This window comes from Salvelinus fontinalis, chromosome 22 (genome assembly GCF_029448725.1).
Source record: "Salvelinus fontinalis isolate EN_2023a chromosome 22, ASM2944872v1, whole genome shotgun sequence".
NCBI lineage: Eukaryota > Metazoa > Chordata > Actinopteri > Salmoniformes > Salmonidae > Salvelinus > Salvelinus fontinalis.
The window spans coordinates 34,198,891-34,210,987 of record NC_074686.1 but is presented as its reverse complement, the minus strand read 5'-3'; the positions used below and the strand labels follow the sequence as shown (position 1 = coordinate 34,210,987).

Here is a 12,097-nt window from a genome sequence, read left to right as displayed (position 1 = left end):
GTGTCTATGATTGGTAGTCTTATTGAGATTCTACAGTATGTTACAGTCTCTATGATTGGTAGTGTTATTGAGATTCTACAGTATGTTACTGGCTCTATGATTGGTAGTCTTATTGAGATTCTACAGTATGTTACTGTGTCTATGCTTGGTAGTCTTATTGAGATTATACTGTCAGATATAAAAATATATATATGAAAAACATATTTGTAATGAACCTGCGGCCATCAAATGATCAAAGAAATTGGCAAATGACACTGTATGTATTGTCACGTCTGCTCCCGCTCTTCCCCCCTCTGGCGCTAGAGGGCGCCAGGCTGCCCTGCATCACTCACCCCTATCATCTGTTACGCACGCCTGCCTCCCCTCGTCATGCGTTTCAGCGATATTGGTCTCACCTGGACTCACTCATCATCTGTTTATTACCTCCCCTATATTTGTCAGCTCCCCAGCTCTGTTCCCCGCTGCTGCATTGATAGTTTTTTGTCTGTATTATTAGTTTGCTGACGCTGTTCCTGTCTCGTTCCATGTCCGTTCTTTATTAAATGTTTTACTTCCCGTACCTGCTTCGTCTCTCCAACGTCATTCCATGTGACAGAATGCAGCAGCCACCATACGAAGCATCGGGGAGTACTCCTGGCGTTTCCTGGCGTTCCAGTGTGTATGGTGACATCGGCTCTGGGTCACCGCCGATGGAACCGGGGGTGCCTAGCCAGCTTGTTGGGCTTCCACGCCGTAGCTGGCTTGAGAGGTTCCCTTGCCCCGGTTGGCTCAGATGGCGCCCATCCCACATCGGGCCTCAGCCGGATTGTCAGGTCTTGTTCGCCCAGCCGGTCCAGGAGTTTTTTTTTTTGCTTTAAGTTTTGTTTGGTGACGTCGGGGATGATTCCGCCGCCGATGGAACCGGGGGTGCCTAAGCCAGCCCGTTGGGCGTCCACGCCCTGGCTGGCTCGAAAGGTTTTGTTGCCTCGATTGGCTCGGCAGGTTTCCATCCCACGTCACGCTCTGCTGGATAGTCGTGCTCCCTCTCTGCAGCAGGATCGACGGGCGTCTTGCTTCAGCCAGATGTTAGGCTCCAATGCCTCAGCCGGCTCGCCAGGCTTTCACGCTCCTGCCGGTTCATTGGGCTCCCACGCCCCAACCGGCTTGCCCAGCGCCCATGTCTCAGCCGGTTCGCCCAGGTGGGACGCCGGGTGGCGCATCTAGGCGGGGGGCGGGGGGTACTGTTACGTCTGCTCCCGCTCTTCCCCCCTCTGGAGCTAGAGGACCCCAGGCTGCCCTGCATCACTCACTCCTATCATCTATTACGCACACCTGCCTCCCCTCGTCACGCGTTTCAGTGATATTGGACTCACCTGGACTCACTTATCATCTGTTTATTACCTCCCCTATATTTGTCAGTTCCCCAGCTCTGTTCCCCGCTACTGCATTGATAGTTTTTTGTCTGTATTATTAGTTTGCTGACGCTGTTCCTGTCTCGTTACATGTCCGTTCTTTATTAAATGTTTTACTCCCCGTACCTGCTTCGACTCTCCAGCGTCATCCCATGTGACATGTATGTTAATATGCATTACATTGTAAAATCTGTGGCTAGTTATCCATTTGTGAGCCAATGGTGGGTGGAGAGAAACCTTGAGAGAGAGGGAAATAGGAGGGAGAAAGAAGGATGGGAGGGGGAGAGGGGGGGAGAGAGCAAGAGAGAGATGAATTGTTTGTTGAAGACAGTATGTGCAGAATAGAAGGTACTTACTCTCTTCTCGCTCAAGTTCTTTGAAGCCGACGACAAGTTTAAAGGTTGATCATATTAAAGGGATACTCTGTGATCTCCTGGGGCGGTTATGCAAAAGCTTTTATAAATATTTCACTCACTCTATTCTAGTTTATTAGCATAGCCAATAGGATCTCTGTACGCGTGACGCAATTTGAAGTACACACACACTCCTCTGTTATTATTCAGTGTTTAATTATTCAGAACTTTTTGATATTGATCTGGTTGTTTCTCCCTACGAGATTAACATGAAGACCAGTTGGCAGTGGGTTTTCACTGCTACTTGCATCGTGCCAGTTCTAGTACCTTATCAAAATGGCTTTTGAACTAAGCACATTTTTTTGCGGCGACACCTACTTTGATACGCCACTTAACAGAGGCTTTTATCCAATGCAGCTTAAGTTACAGTTTTGTGACTACATACATTTATGCAGTGAGTTTCAACAGTATTGGGACAGTGACACATTGTTTGTTGTTTTGGCTCTGTTCTCCAGCACGTTGGATTTGAAATGGTACAATGACTATGAGGTTAAAGTGCAGACTGACAGCTTTAACTTGAGCTGTAAGTTCTAAAACGGTTCACCCGATATGGATGAAAATACCCTCAAATTAAAGCTGACAGTCTGCACTTTAACCTCGTAGTCATTGTACCATTTCAAATCCAACGTGCTGGAGTGTTCCTTTTGGAGTTCACTGTCTGTGTAAGCCAGGGCCGTGGGTGCAATTCCTGCATGGCTCATACACACATACTAGACTGTGTGTACTCTACATGGCATGGCTAACACCCATCTTTATCAAGCGGAGCCACACGGCACCTTCTAACACATAGTCATGTGGATTTGAATATAGCCTTAAGGAGAAGCAGGAGTCTTTGCATTGCTAATGGTAGCAGTGGGCTTCTGGAGGCCTGCGGGGCAAAAGTCAACCCATATCTGGGTTTGGAGGTTTCTGGTACGTACTGTACATTGTGCCTGACTTTTAATGATCCTGTTGACACGCAATCTCAGAAAGTGCTAAATGTGGACTACTTTTTTCTGGTTCAGTGATTTACCCTCCAATGCAATTTCATGTCTAATGCATATAAAGTGTTGTTTTCACTCTATTGACAGAGCGTATCACCACTAGTCTTTGCTATTGCTCTCAGCTATCTACTTCCTTTGCTGATCTAGAATGTATCATATCTTAGTTTTAACCCATGGTATAGCCTGCATACAGATGTAGGATCGTAATTTGATCACCCTGTTGCAGGAGAACTTTCCCGCAATGTAGGACATTTTAAACTTGTAGTCTATTTGAGTTTGAAAAAGGCTTCTGAAGTTTGTAATTTCCACATTGAAATTTTAGACTTGATTTTCCCTTAAGCAAAATGTATCAACCCCTACAAAAATGTTCATACATTTTTTTATCCACATAATAATTCTAATTTTCTGTTCCTGCAGGATTATTTCCCTGCTCTAGCAAATTGCCTCAAATGAATATCCTACAGTACATCTGTATGGTCTCTATTGATATGTATATTTTCCCCACCTCTCTTCACAGTATGGCTTTTTGAAATCACTTTATTGAAACAAACTCCAGCCAACGAAATGTTAATAGCCTACCAAGCAGAGCTAGTGTAGCCCATAAATTAGCCTGAGCTCGTGTACATTTGAAATGTTATAACGATCTTTACTTTGAAATGGGGCCGTATAATCGATATGTTCTCCCTCCACATGACGGTGATATATTCACTACTACTCCTGGCTCCAGAGATCACACTGTAACTCCACTGTGCTATTTTAGCTGAATGACAACATTGGGCTGACTGGTTGGTGAGACTTGCCAGGCTGCTACTGGTTGTCTATGTACATCTTCACATCATTCTGATTGGGGTATGTTATTGGTTCATAGTGTCCTATTGGCCGTTCTCACTGGTGTCTGTGTGCTATTTAGTTAATAGTGTCTCCAGCTAATTCTGATTGGTGTATTGCATGATGTCTCCTTTTACTTATAGGTTAACAGGATTCTCAATCCCTCCACCAGTCACGAGCACGGGGTCCGTCTTCTCCCTGCGTCTTACCAGTGACTTTGCTGTGAGCGCTCACGGCTTTAAATTATACTATGAAGGTAAGTCTCTTCTCCTATCCCCTCTCATTGTTTCTGTTGTTGATCTCTTGTATTCGCTCATAAAATGAACAGCAGAGAGACTCCTGTTGGATGGGACGGCTTCTGATCCAGCTGCTGGTTCTGATACTTTGTTCTGATCTGTCGGAGTGTTTTATTATTAGAGTTAAACTGTCTGTGTGAGATCCCACTAAGACCAGCTGTTCTCTAAGGTCCTCATCAGTCCACATCAAACCAAAAGTTATCAACACCAGACACTGTAAGGGCCCTACTGGACTAGACAGACATACTGGACTATACAGACATACTGGACTAGACAGACATACTGGACTATACAGACATACTGACTATACAGACATACTGTACTAGACAGACATACTGGACTATACAGACATACTGGACTAGACAGACAGACTGGACTACACAGACAGACTGGACAATACAGACATACTGGACTATACAGACATACTGGACTAGACAGACATACTGGACTAGACAGACATACTGGACTATACAGACATACTGTACTAGACAGACATACTGGACTAGACAGACATACTGGACTATACAGACATACTGGACTATACAGACATACTGGACTATACAGACATACTGTACTAGACAGACATACTGGACTAGACAGACATACTGGACTAGACAGACATACTGGACTATACAGACATACTGTACTAGACAGACATACTGGACTAGACAGACATACTGGACTAGACAGACATACTGGACTATACAGACATACTGTACTATACAGACATACTGGACTAGACAGACATACTGGACAATACAGACATACTGGACTAGACAGACAGACTGGACTATACAGACATACTGGACTATACAGACATACTGGACTAGACAGACAGACTGGACTAGACAGACAGACTGGACTACACAGACAGACTGGACAATACAGACATACTGGACTATACAATCATACTGGACTAGACAGACAGACTAGACTACACAGACAAACTGGACTATACAGACATACTGGACTAGACAGACAGACTGGACTAGACAGACAGACTGGACTAGACAGACATACTGGACTATACAGACATACTGGACTATACAGACATACTGGACTAGACAGACAGACTGGACTAGACAGACATACTGGACTATACAGACAGACTGGACTAGACAGACATACTGGACTATACAGACATACTGGACTAGACAGACATACTGGACTATACAGACAGACTGGACTAGACAGACATACTGGACTAGACATATTAGACTGGACAGACATACTGGACTAGACAGACATACTGGACTATACAGACATACTGGACTATACAGACATACTGGACTATACAGACAGACTGGACTAGACAGACATACTGGACTAGACATATTAGACTGGACAGACATACTGGACTAGACAGACATACTGGACTATACAGACATACTGGACTATACAGACATACTGGACTATACAGACAGACTGGACTAGACAGACATACTGGACTAGACATATTAGACTGGACAGACATACTGGACTAGACAGACAGACTGGACTACACAGACAAACTGGACTATACAGACATACTGGACTATACAGACATACTGGACTATACAGACATATTAGACTGGACTAGACATATTAGACTAGACAGACATACTGGACTAGACAGACATACTGGACTAGACATATTAGACTAGACAGACATACTGGACTAGACAGACATACTGGACTAGACATATTAGACTAGACAGACATATTGGACATGCAAGGATCTACAGAAAGACAAAAATGGTTTAGAAACTCTATTCAACCTACCACCCTTACCACCCTCTACCACCCTCCCCTCCCTTTCCACCCTCTACCACCCTCCCCACCCTCTACCACCCTCCCCTCCCTTTCCACCCTCTACCACCCTCCCCACCCTCTACCACCCTCCCCTCCCTTTCCACCCTCTACCACCCTCCCCACCCTCTACCACCCTCCCCTCCCTTTCCACCCTCTACCACCCTTACCACCCTCTACCACCCTCCCCTCCCTTTCCACCCTCTACCACCCTTACCACCCTCTACCACCCTCCCCTCCCTTTCCACCCTCTACCACCCTCCCCTCCCTTTCCACCCTCTACCACCCTTACCACCCTCTACCACCCTTCCCTCCCTTACCACCCTCTACCACCCTCCCCTCCCTTTCCACCCTCTACCACCCTTCTCATCTCTACCACCCTCCCCTCCCTTACCACCCTCTACCACCCTTCTCATCTCTACCACCCTCCCCTCCCTTACCACCCTCTACCACCCTTCTCATCTCTACCACCCTCCCCTCCCTTACCACCCTCTACCACCCTTCTCATCTCTACCACCCTTCCCTCCCTTACCACCCTCTACCACCCTTCTCATCTCTACCACCCTCCCCTCCCTTACCACCCTCTATCACCCTTCTCATCTCTACCACCCTTCTCTCCCTTACCACCCTCTACCACCCTTCTCATCTCTACCACCCTCCCCTCCCTTACCACCCTCTACCACCCTTCTCATCTCTACCACCCTCCCCTCCCTTACCACCCTCTACCACCCTTCTCATCTCTACCACCCTCCCCTCCCTTACCACCCTCTACCACCCTTCTCATCTCTACCACCCTCCCCTCCCTTACCACCCTCTACCACCCTTCTCATCTCTACCACCCTCCCCTCCCTTACCACCCTCTACCACCCTTCTCATCTCTACCACCCTCCTCTAATCTACCACCCCATCTCTTCTACCACCCTCCTCTCATCTACCACCCTCATCTCTTCCACCACCCTCCTCTCATCTACCACCCCCATCTACCAACCTCCTCTCCTTCACCACCCTCCTCTCATCAACCACCCTCCTCTCTTCTACCACCCTCCTCACCTCTACTACCCTCATCTACCACCCTCCACCCTCCTCACCTCTACTACCCTCATCTACCACCCTCCACCCTACTCACCTCTACTACCCTCATCTACCACCCTCCACCCTCCTCACCTCTACTACCCTCATCTACCACCCTCCACCCTACTCACCTCTACTACCCTCATCTACCACCCTCCACCCTACTCACCTCTACTACCCTCATCTACCACCCTCCACCCTACTCACCTCTACTACCCTCATCTACCACCCTCCACCCTCCTCACCTCTACTACCTTCATCTACCACCCTCCACCCTACTCACCTCTACTACCCTCATCTACCACCCTCCACCCTACTCACCTCTACTACCCTCATCTACCACCCTCCACCCTCCTCACCTCTACTACCCTCATCTACCACCCTCCACCCTACTCACCTCTACTACCCTCATCTACCACCCTCCACCCTACTCACCTCTACTACCCTCATCTACCACCCTCCACCCTCCTCACCTCTACTACCTTCATCTACCACCCTCCACCCTACTCACCTCTACTACCCTCATCTACCACCCTCCACCCTACTCACCTCTACTACCCTCATCTACCACCCTCCTCACCTCTACTACCCTCATCTACCACCCTCCACCCTACTCACCTCTACTACCCTCATCTACCACCCTCCACCCTCCTCACCTCTACTACCTTCATCTACCACCCTCCACCCTACTCACCTCTACTACCCTCATCTACCACCCTCCACCCTACTCACCTCTACTACCCTCATCTACCACCCTCCTCACCTCTACTACCCTCATCTACCACCCTCCACCCTCCTCACCTCTACTACCCTCATCTACCACCCTCCACCCTCCTCACCTCTACTACCCTCATCTACCACCCTCCACCCTCCTCACCTCTACTACCCTCATCTACCACCCTCCACCCTACTCACCTCTACTACCCTCATCTACCACCCTCCACCCTACTCACCTCTACTACCCTCATCTACCACCCTCCACCCTACTCACCTCTACTACCCTCATCTACCACCCTCCACCCTCCTCACCTCTACTACCTTCATCTACCACCCTCCACCCTACTCACCTCTACTACCCTCATCTACCACCCTCCACCCTACTCACCTCTACTACCCTCATCTACCACCCTCCTCACCTCTACTACCCTCATCTACCACCCTCCACCCTCCTCACCTCTACTACCCTCATCTACCACCCTCCACCCTCCTCACCTCTACTACCCTCATCTACCACCCTCCACCCTCCTCACCTCTACTACCCTCATCTACCACCCTCCACCCTACTCACCTCTACTACCCTCATCTACCACCCTCCTCACCTCTACTACCCTCATCTACCACCCTCCACCCTCCTCACCTCTACTACCCTCATCTACCACCCTCCACCCTACTCACCTCTGCCAATCTTTCAGATTTTGTTAAGGAACTCAGTCGGGGTCTCAATAGTAGAATAAACCAGGTGCAATTTATACATTTGGTTCTGCATCAGAAGATTTTCTGTGGTTTTGTCAGTCACTGACAGTCCTTCAATTAGCCTGTGTCACTCTCACTCAGATATCATATTGAAAACTGCAAACATTTCTCTCCACCCTATTATGGCAAAATGTGTAGAATTGCAGAAAACTTCCTTTCAAACTGCACCATTTTCTTTACGCCCCATAGCAACATTTTCTTTACGCCCCATAGCAACATTTTCTTTACGCCCCATAGCAACATTTTCTTTACGCCCCATAGCAACATTTTCTTTACGCCCCATAGCAACATTTTCTTTACGCCCCATAATAACATTTTCTTTACGCCCCATAGCAACATTTTCTTTACGCCCCATAGCAACATTTTCTTTACGCCCCATAGCAACATTTTCTTTACGGACCATAGCAGCATTTTCTTTACGCCTCATAGCAACATTTTCTTTACGCCTCATAGCAACATTTTCTTTACGCCTCATAGCAACATTTTCTTTACGCCCCATAGCAACATTTTCTTTACGCCCCATAGCAACATTTTCTTTACGCCCCATAGCAACATTTTCTTTACGCCCCATAATAACATTTTCTTTACGCCCCATAGCAACATTTTCTTTACGCCCCATAGCAACATTTTCTTTACGCCCCATAGCAACATTTTCTTTACGGACCATAGCAGCATTTTCTTTACGCCTCATAGCAACATTTTCTTTACGCCTCATAGCAACATTTTCTTTACGCCTCATAGCAACATTTTCTTTACGCCCCATAGCAACATTTTCTTTACGCCCATAGCAACATTTTCTTTACGCCTCATAGCAACATTTTCTTTACGCCCCATAGCAACATTTTCTTTACGCCCCATAGCAACATTTTCTTTACACCTCATAGCAACATTTTCTTTACGCCCCATAGCAACATTTTCTTTACGCCCCATAGCAACATTTTCTTTACGCCCCATAGCAACATTTTCTTTACGCCCCATAGCAACATTTTCTTTACGCCCCATAGCAACATTTTCTTTACGCCCCATAGCAACATTTTCTTTACGCCTCATAGCAACATTTTCTTTACGCCCCATAGCAACATTTTCTTTACGCCTCATAGCAACATTTTCTTTACGCCTCATAGCAGCATTTTCTGTCAAGAGGGGAGAAACCAGATGTCACTTAGACCCTCAAAAGTCTAGGGCTCTGACTGCGTGTGTGGCTACGCAGACCCACAAGTCACTGCAGCCCTTCATGATCACTGCACCCCCATCAAAGTTGCCCATCCCTGGTCTAGCCTAAATGACAAATGTTCTTCAAATTGTCAATATGAGCATTTTATTTTGTACAGTTATCAATGAAAGTATTTACATCAAAAAGCCAAGACAAGAGCTAAATCAACTACCTAGCTACCTTCCCTTGTTTTGGATGATTGTCTTCTCACTTTGTTATCAACAAATAATTCCACAGACTCATCTTATCAATCGGGAAAAAATACTCTAAAATGTACATATTATAATTACCAACATAAAAATGAATTGTATACAGTTCCTTACCTTAATATTGTTGTCCTGATCTCAATGACAGAGCTGTCAACGTTGCGAAAACCCATTCAGGTCCAATAGAGACAAGACACCACCTGGTGGCAGCACTTTCAGTCTCCATGCCAACACTCACAATTTGCTCACTCCTACCACAGAGTTTCTAAACCTTACCGTACTGTACTGTCTTTGCTCCTACCAATGATGCATAAGTTTCAGTCATTACTATGGCAATTCAAGATGGCGTTATCCACACCCCGAAAAAACGTTGCTCAAATACACAAAATGGAGATGTTTCTATTTTCCAAGCACATGTTTAGTATTAGTGGAATGAATACATCTCTTTGCTCAGCTTTGACTTCCCCATTTAAACTGAACAGAAACGCACAAAAAGCTTATTCCTCTTAAATTGTGTGCATACATTTGTTTGAATTTCTCCTTTGCCAAGATAATCCATCCACCTGACAGGTGTGGCATTTCAAGAAGCTGATTAAACAGCATGATCATTACACAGATACACCTTGTGCTGGGGACAATAAAAGCCACTCTGAAATGTGCAGTTTTGTCACACAACACAATGCCACACATGTGTCAAGTTTTAAGGGAGAGTGCAATTGGAATGCTGACTGCAGGAACGTCCAACAGAGCTGTTACCAGATAATTTAATGTTAATTCATCTACCTTAAGCCACCTTCAATATAATTTTTGAGAATTTGGCAGTACGTCCAACCGGCCTCACAATTTTTATTTTTATTTTTTTTATTTCACCTTTATTTAACCAGGTAGGCTAGTTGAGAACAAGTTCTCATTTGCAACTGCGACCTGGCCAAGATAAAGCATAGCAGTGTGAACAGACAACAACACAGAGTTACACATGGAGTAAACAATAAACAAGTCAATAACATGGTAGAAAAAAGAGAATCTATATACAATGTGTGCAAAAGGCATGAGGTAGGCAATAAATCGAATAATTACAATTTAGCAGATTAACACTGGAGTGATAAATCATCAGATGATCATGTGCAAGAAGAGATACTGGTGTGCAAAAGAGCAGAAAAGTAAATAAATAAAAGCAGTATGGGGGTGAGGTAGGTGAATTGGGTGGGTAGTTTACAGATAGACTATGTACAGCTGCAGCGATCGGTTAGCTGCTCGGATAGCAGATTTTTAAAGTTGGTGAGGGAGATAAAAGTCTCCAACTTCAGAGATTTTTGCAATTCGTTCCAGTCGCAGGCAGCAGAGAACTGGAAGGAAAGGCGTCCAAATGAGGTTTTGGCTTTAGGGATGATCAGTGAGATACACCTGCTGGAGCGCGTGCTACGGGTGGGTGTAGCCATCGTGACCAGTGAACTGAGATAAGGCGGCACTTTACCTAGCATAGCCTTGTAGATGACCTGGAGCCAGTGGGTCTGACGACGAACATGTAGCGAGGGCCAGCCGACTAGGGCATACAGGTCGCAGTGGTGGGTCGTATAAGGTGCTTTAGTAACAAAACGGATGGCACTGTGATAAACTGCATCCAGTTTGCTGAGTAGAGTATTGGAAGCTATTTTGTAGATGACATTGCCGAAGTCGAGGATCGGTAGGATAGTCAGTTTTACTAGGGTAAGTTTGGCGGCGTGAGTGAAGGAGGCTTTGTTGCGGAATAGAAAGCCGACTCTAGATTTGATTTTGGATTGGAGATGTTTGATATGAGTCTGGAAGGAGAGTTTGCAGTCTAGCCAGACACCTAGGTACTTATAGATGTCCACATATTCTAGGTCGGAACCGTCCAGGGTGGTGATGCTAGTCGGGCGTGCGGGTGCAGGCAGCGAACGGTTGAAAAGCATGCATTTGGTTTTACTAGTGTTTAAGAGCAGTTGGAGGCCACGGAAGGAGTGTTGTATGGCATTGAAGCTCGTTTGGAGGTTAGATAGCACAGTGTCCAGGGAAGGGCCGGAAGTATACAGAATGGTGTCGTCTGCGTAGAGGTGGATCAGGGAATCGCCCGCAGCAAGAGCAACATCATTGATGTATACAGAGAAAAGAGTCGGCCCGAGAATTGAACCCTGTGGTACCACCATAGAGACTGCCAGAGGACCGGACAACATGCCCTCCGATTTGACAATCACAGAGCACGTGTAATCACGCCAACCCAGGTTCGCCACATCCGGCTTCTTCACCTGCGGGATGGTCTGAGACCAGCCACCTGGACAGCTGATGAAATTGTGGGATTGCACAACCAAATAATATCTGCACAAACTGTCAGAAACCGCCTCAGGGAAGCTCTTCCGCTTGCTCGTCATCCTCACCAGGGTCTTGACCTGACAGCAGTTTGGTGTCCTATCCAACTT

The 12,097-nt window shown here is 46.4% G+C and overlaps 1 protein-coding gene across 5 annotated transcripts in view; it reads left to right on the top strand.

The window, feature by feature from the left end:
• Positions 1-12,097, top strand: part of LOC129820230 (CUB and sushi domain-containing protein 3-like) — an 805,004-nt gene that overhangs the window by 161,217 nt on the left and 631,690 nt on the right. For all 5 annotated transcript variants that reach the window (XM_055877256.1, XM_055877257.1, XM_055877255.1 and 2 more), the window contains exon 3: positions 3,759-3,871. In XM_055877256.1, the coding sequence (XP_055733231.1) occupies positions 3,759-3,871 (113 nt within the window). The remainder of the gene's footprint in view (positions 1-3,758; positions 3,872-12,097) is intronic.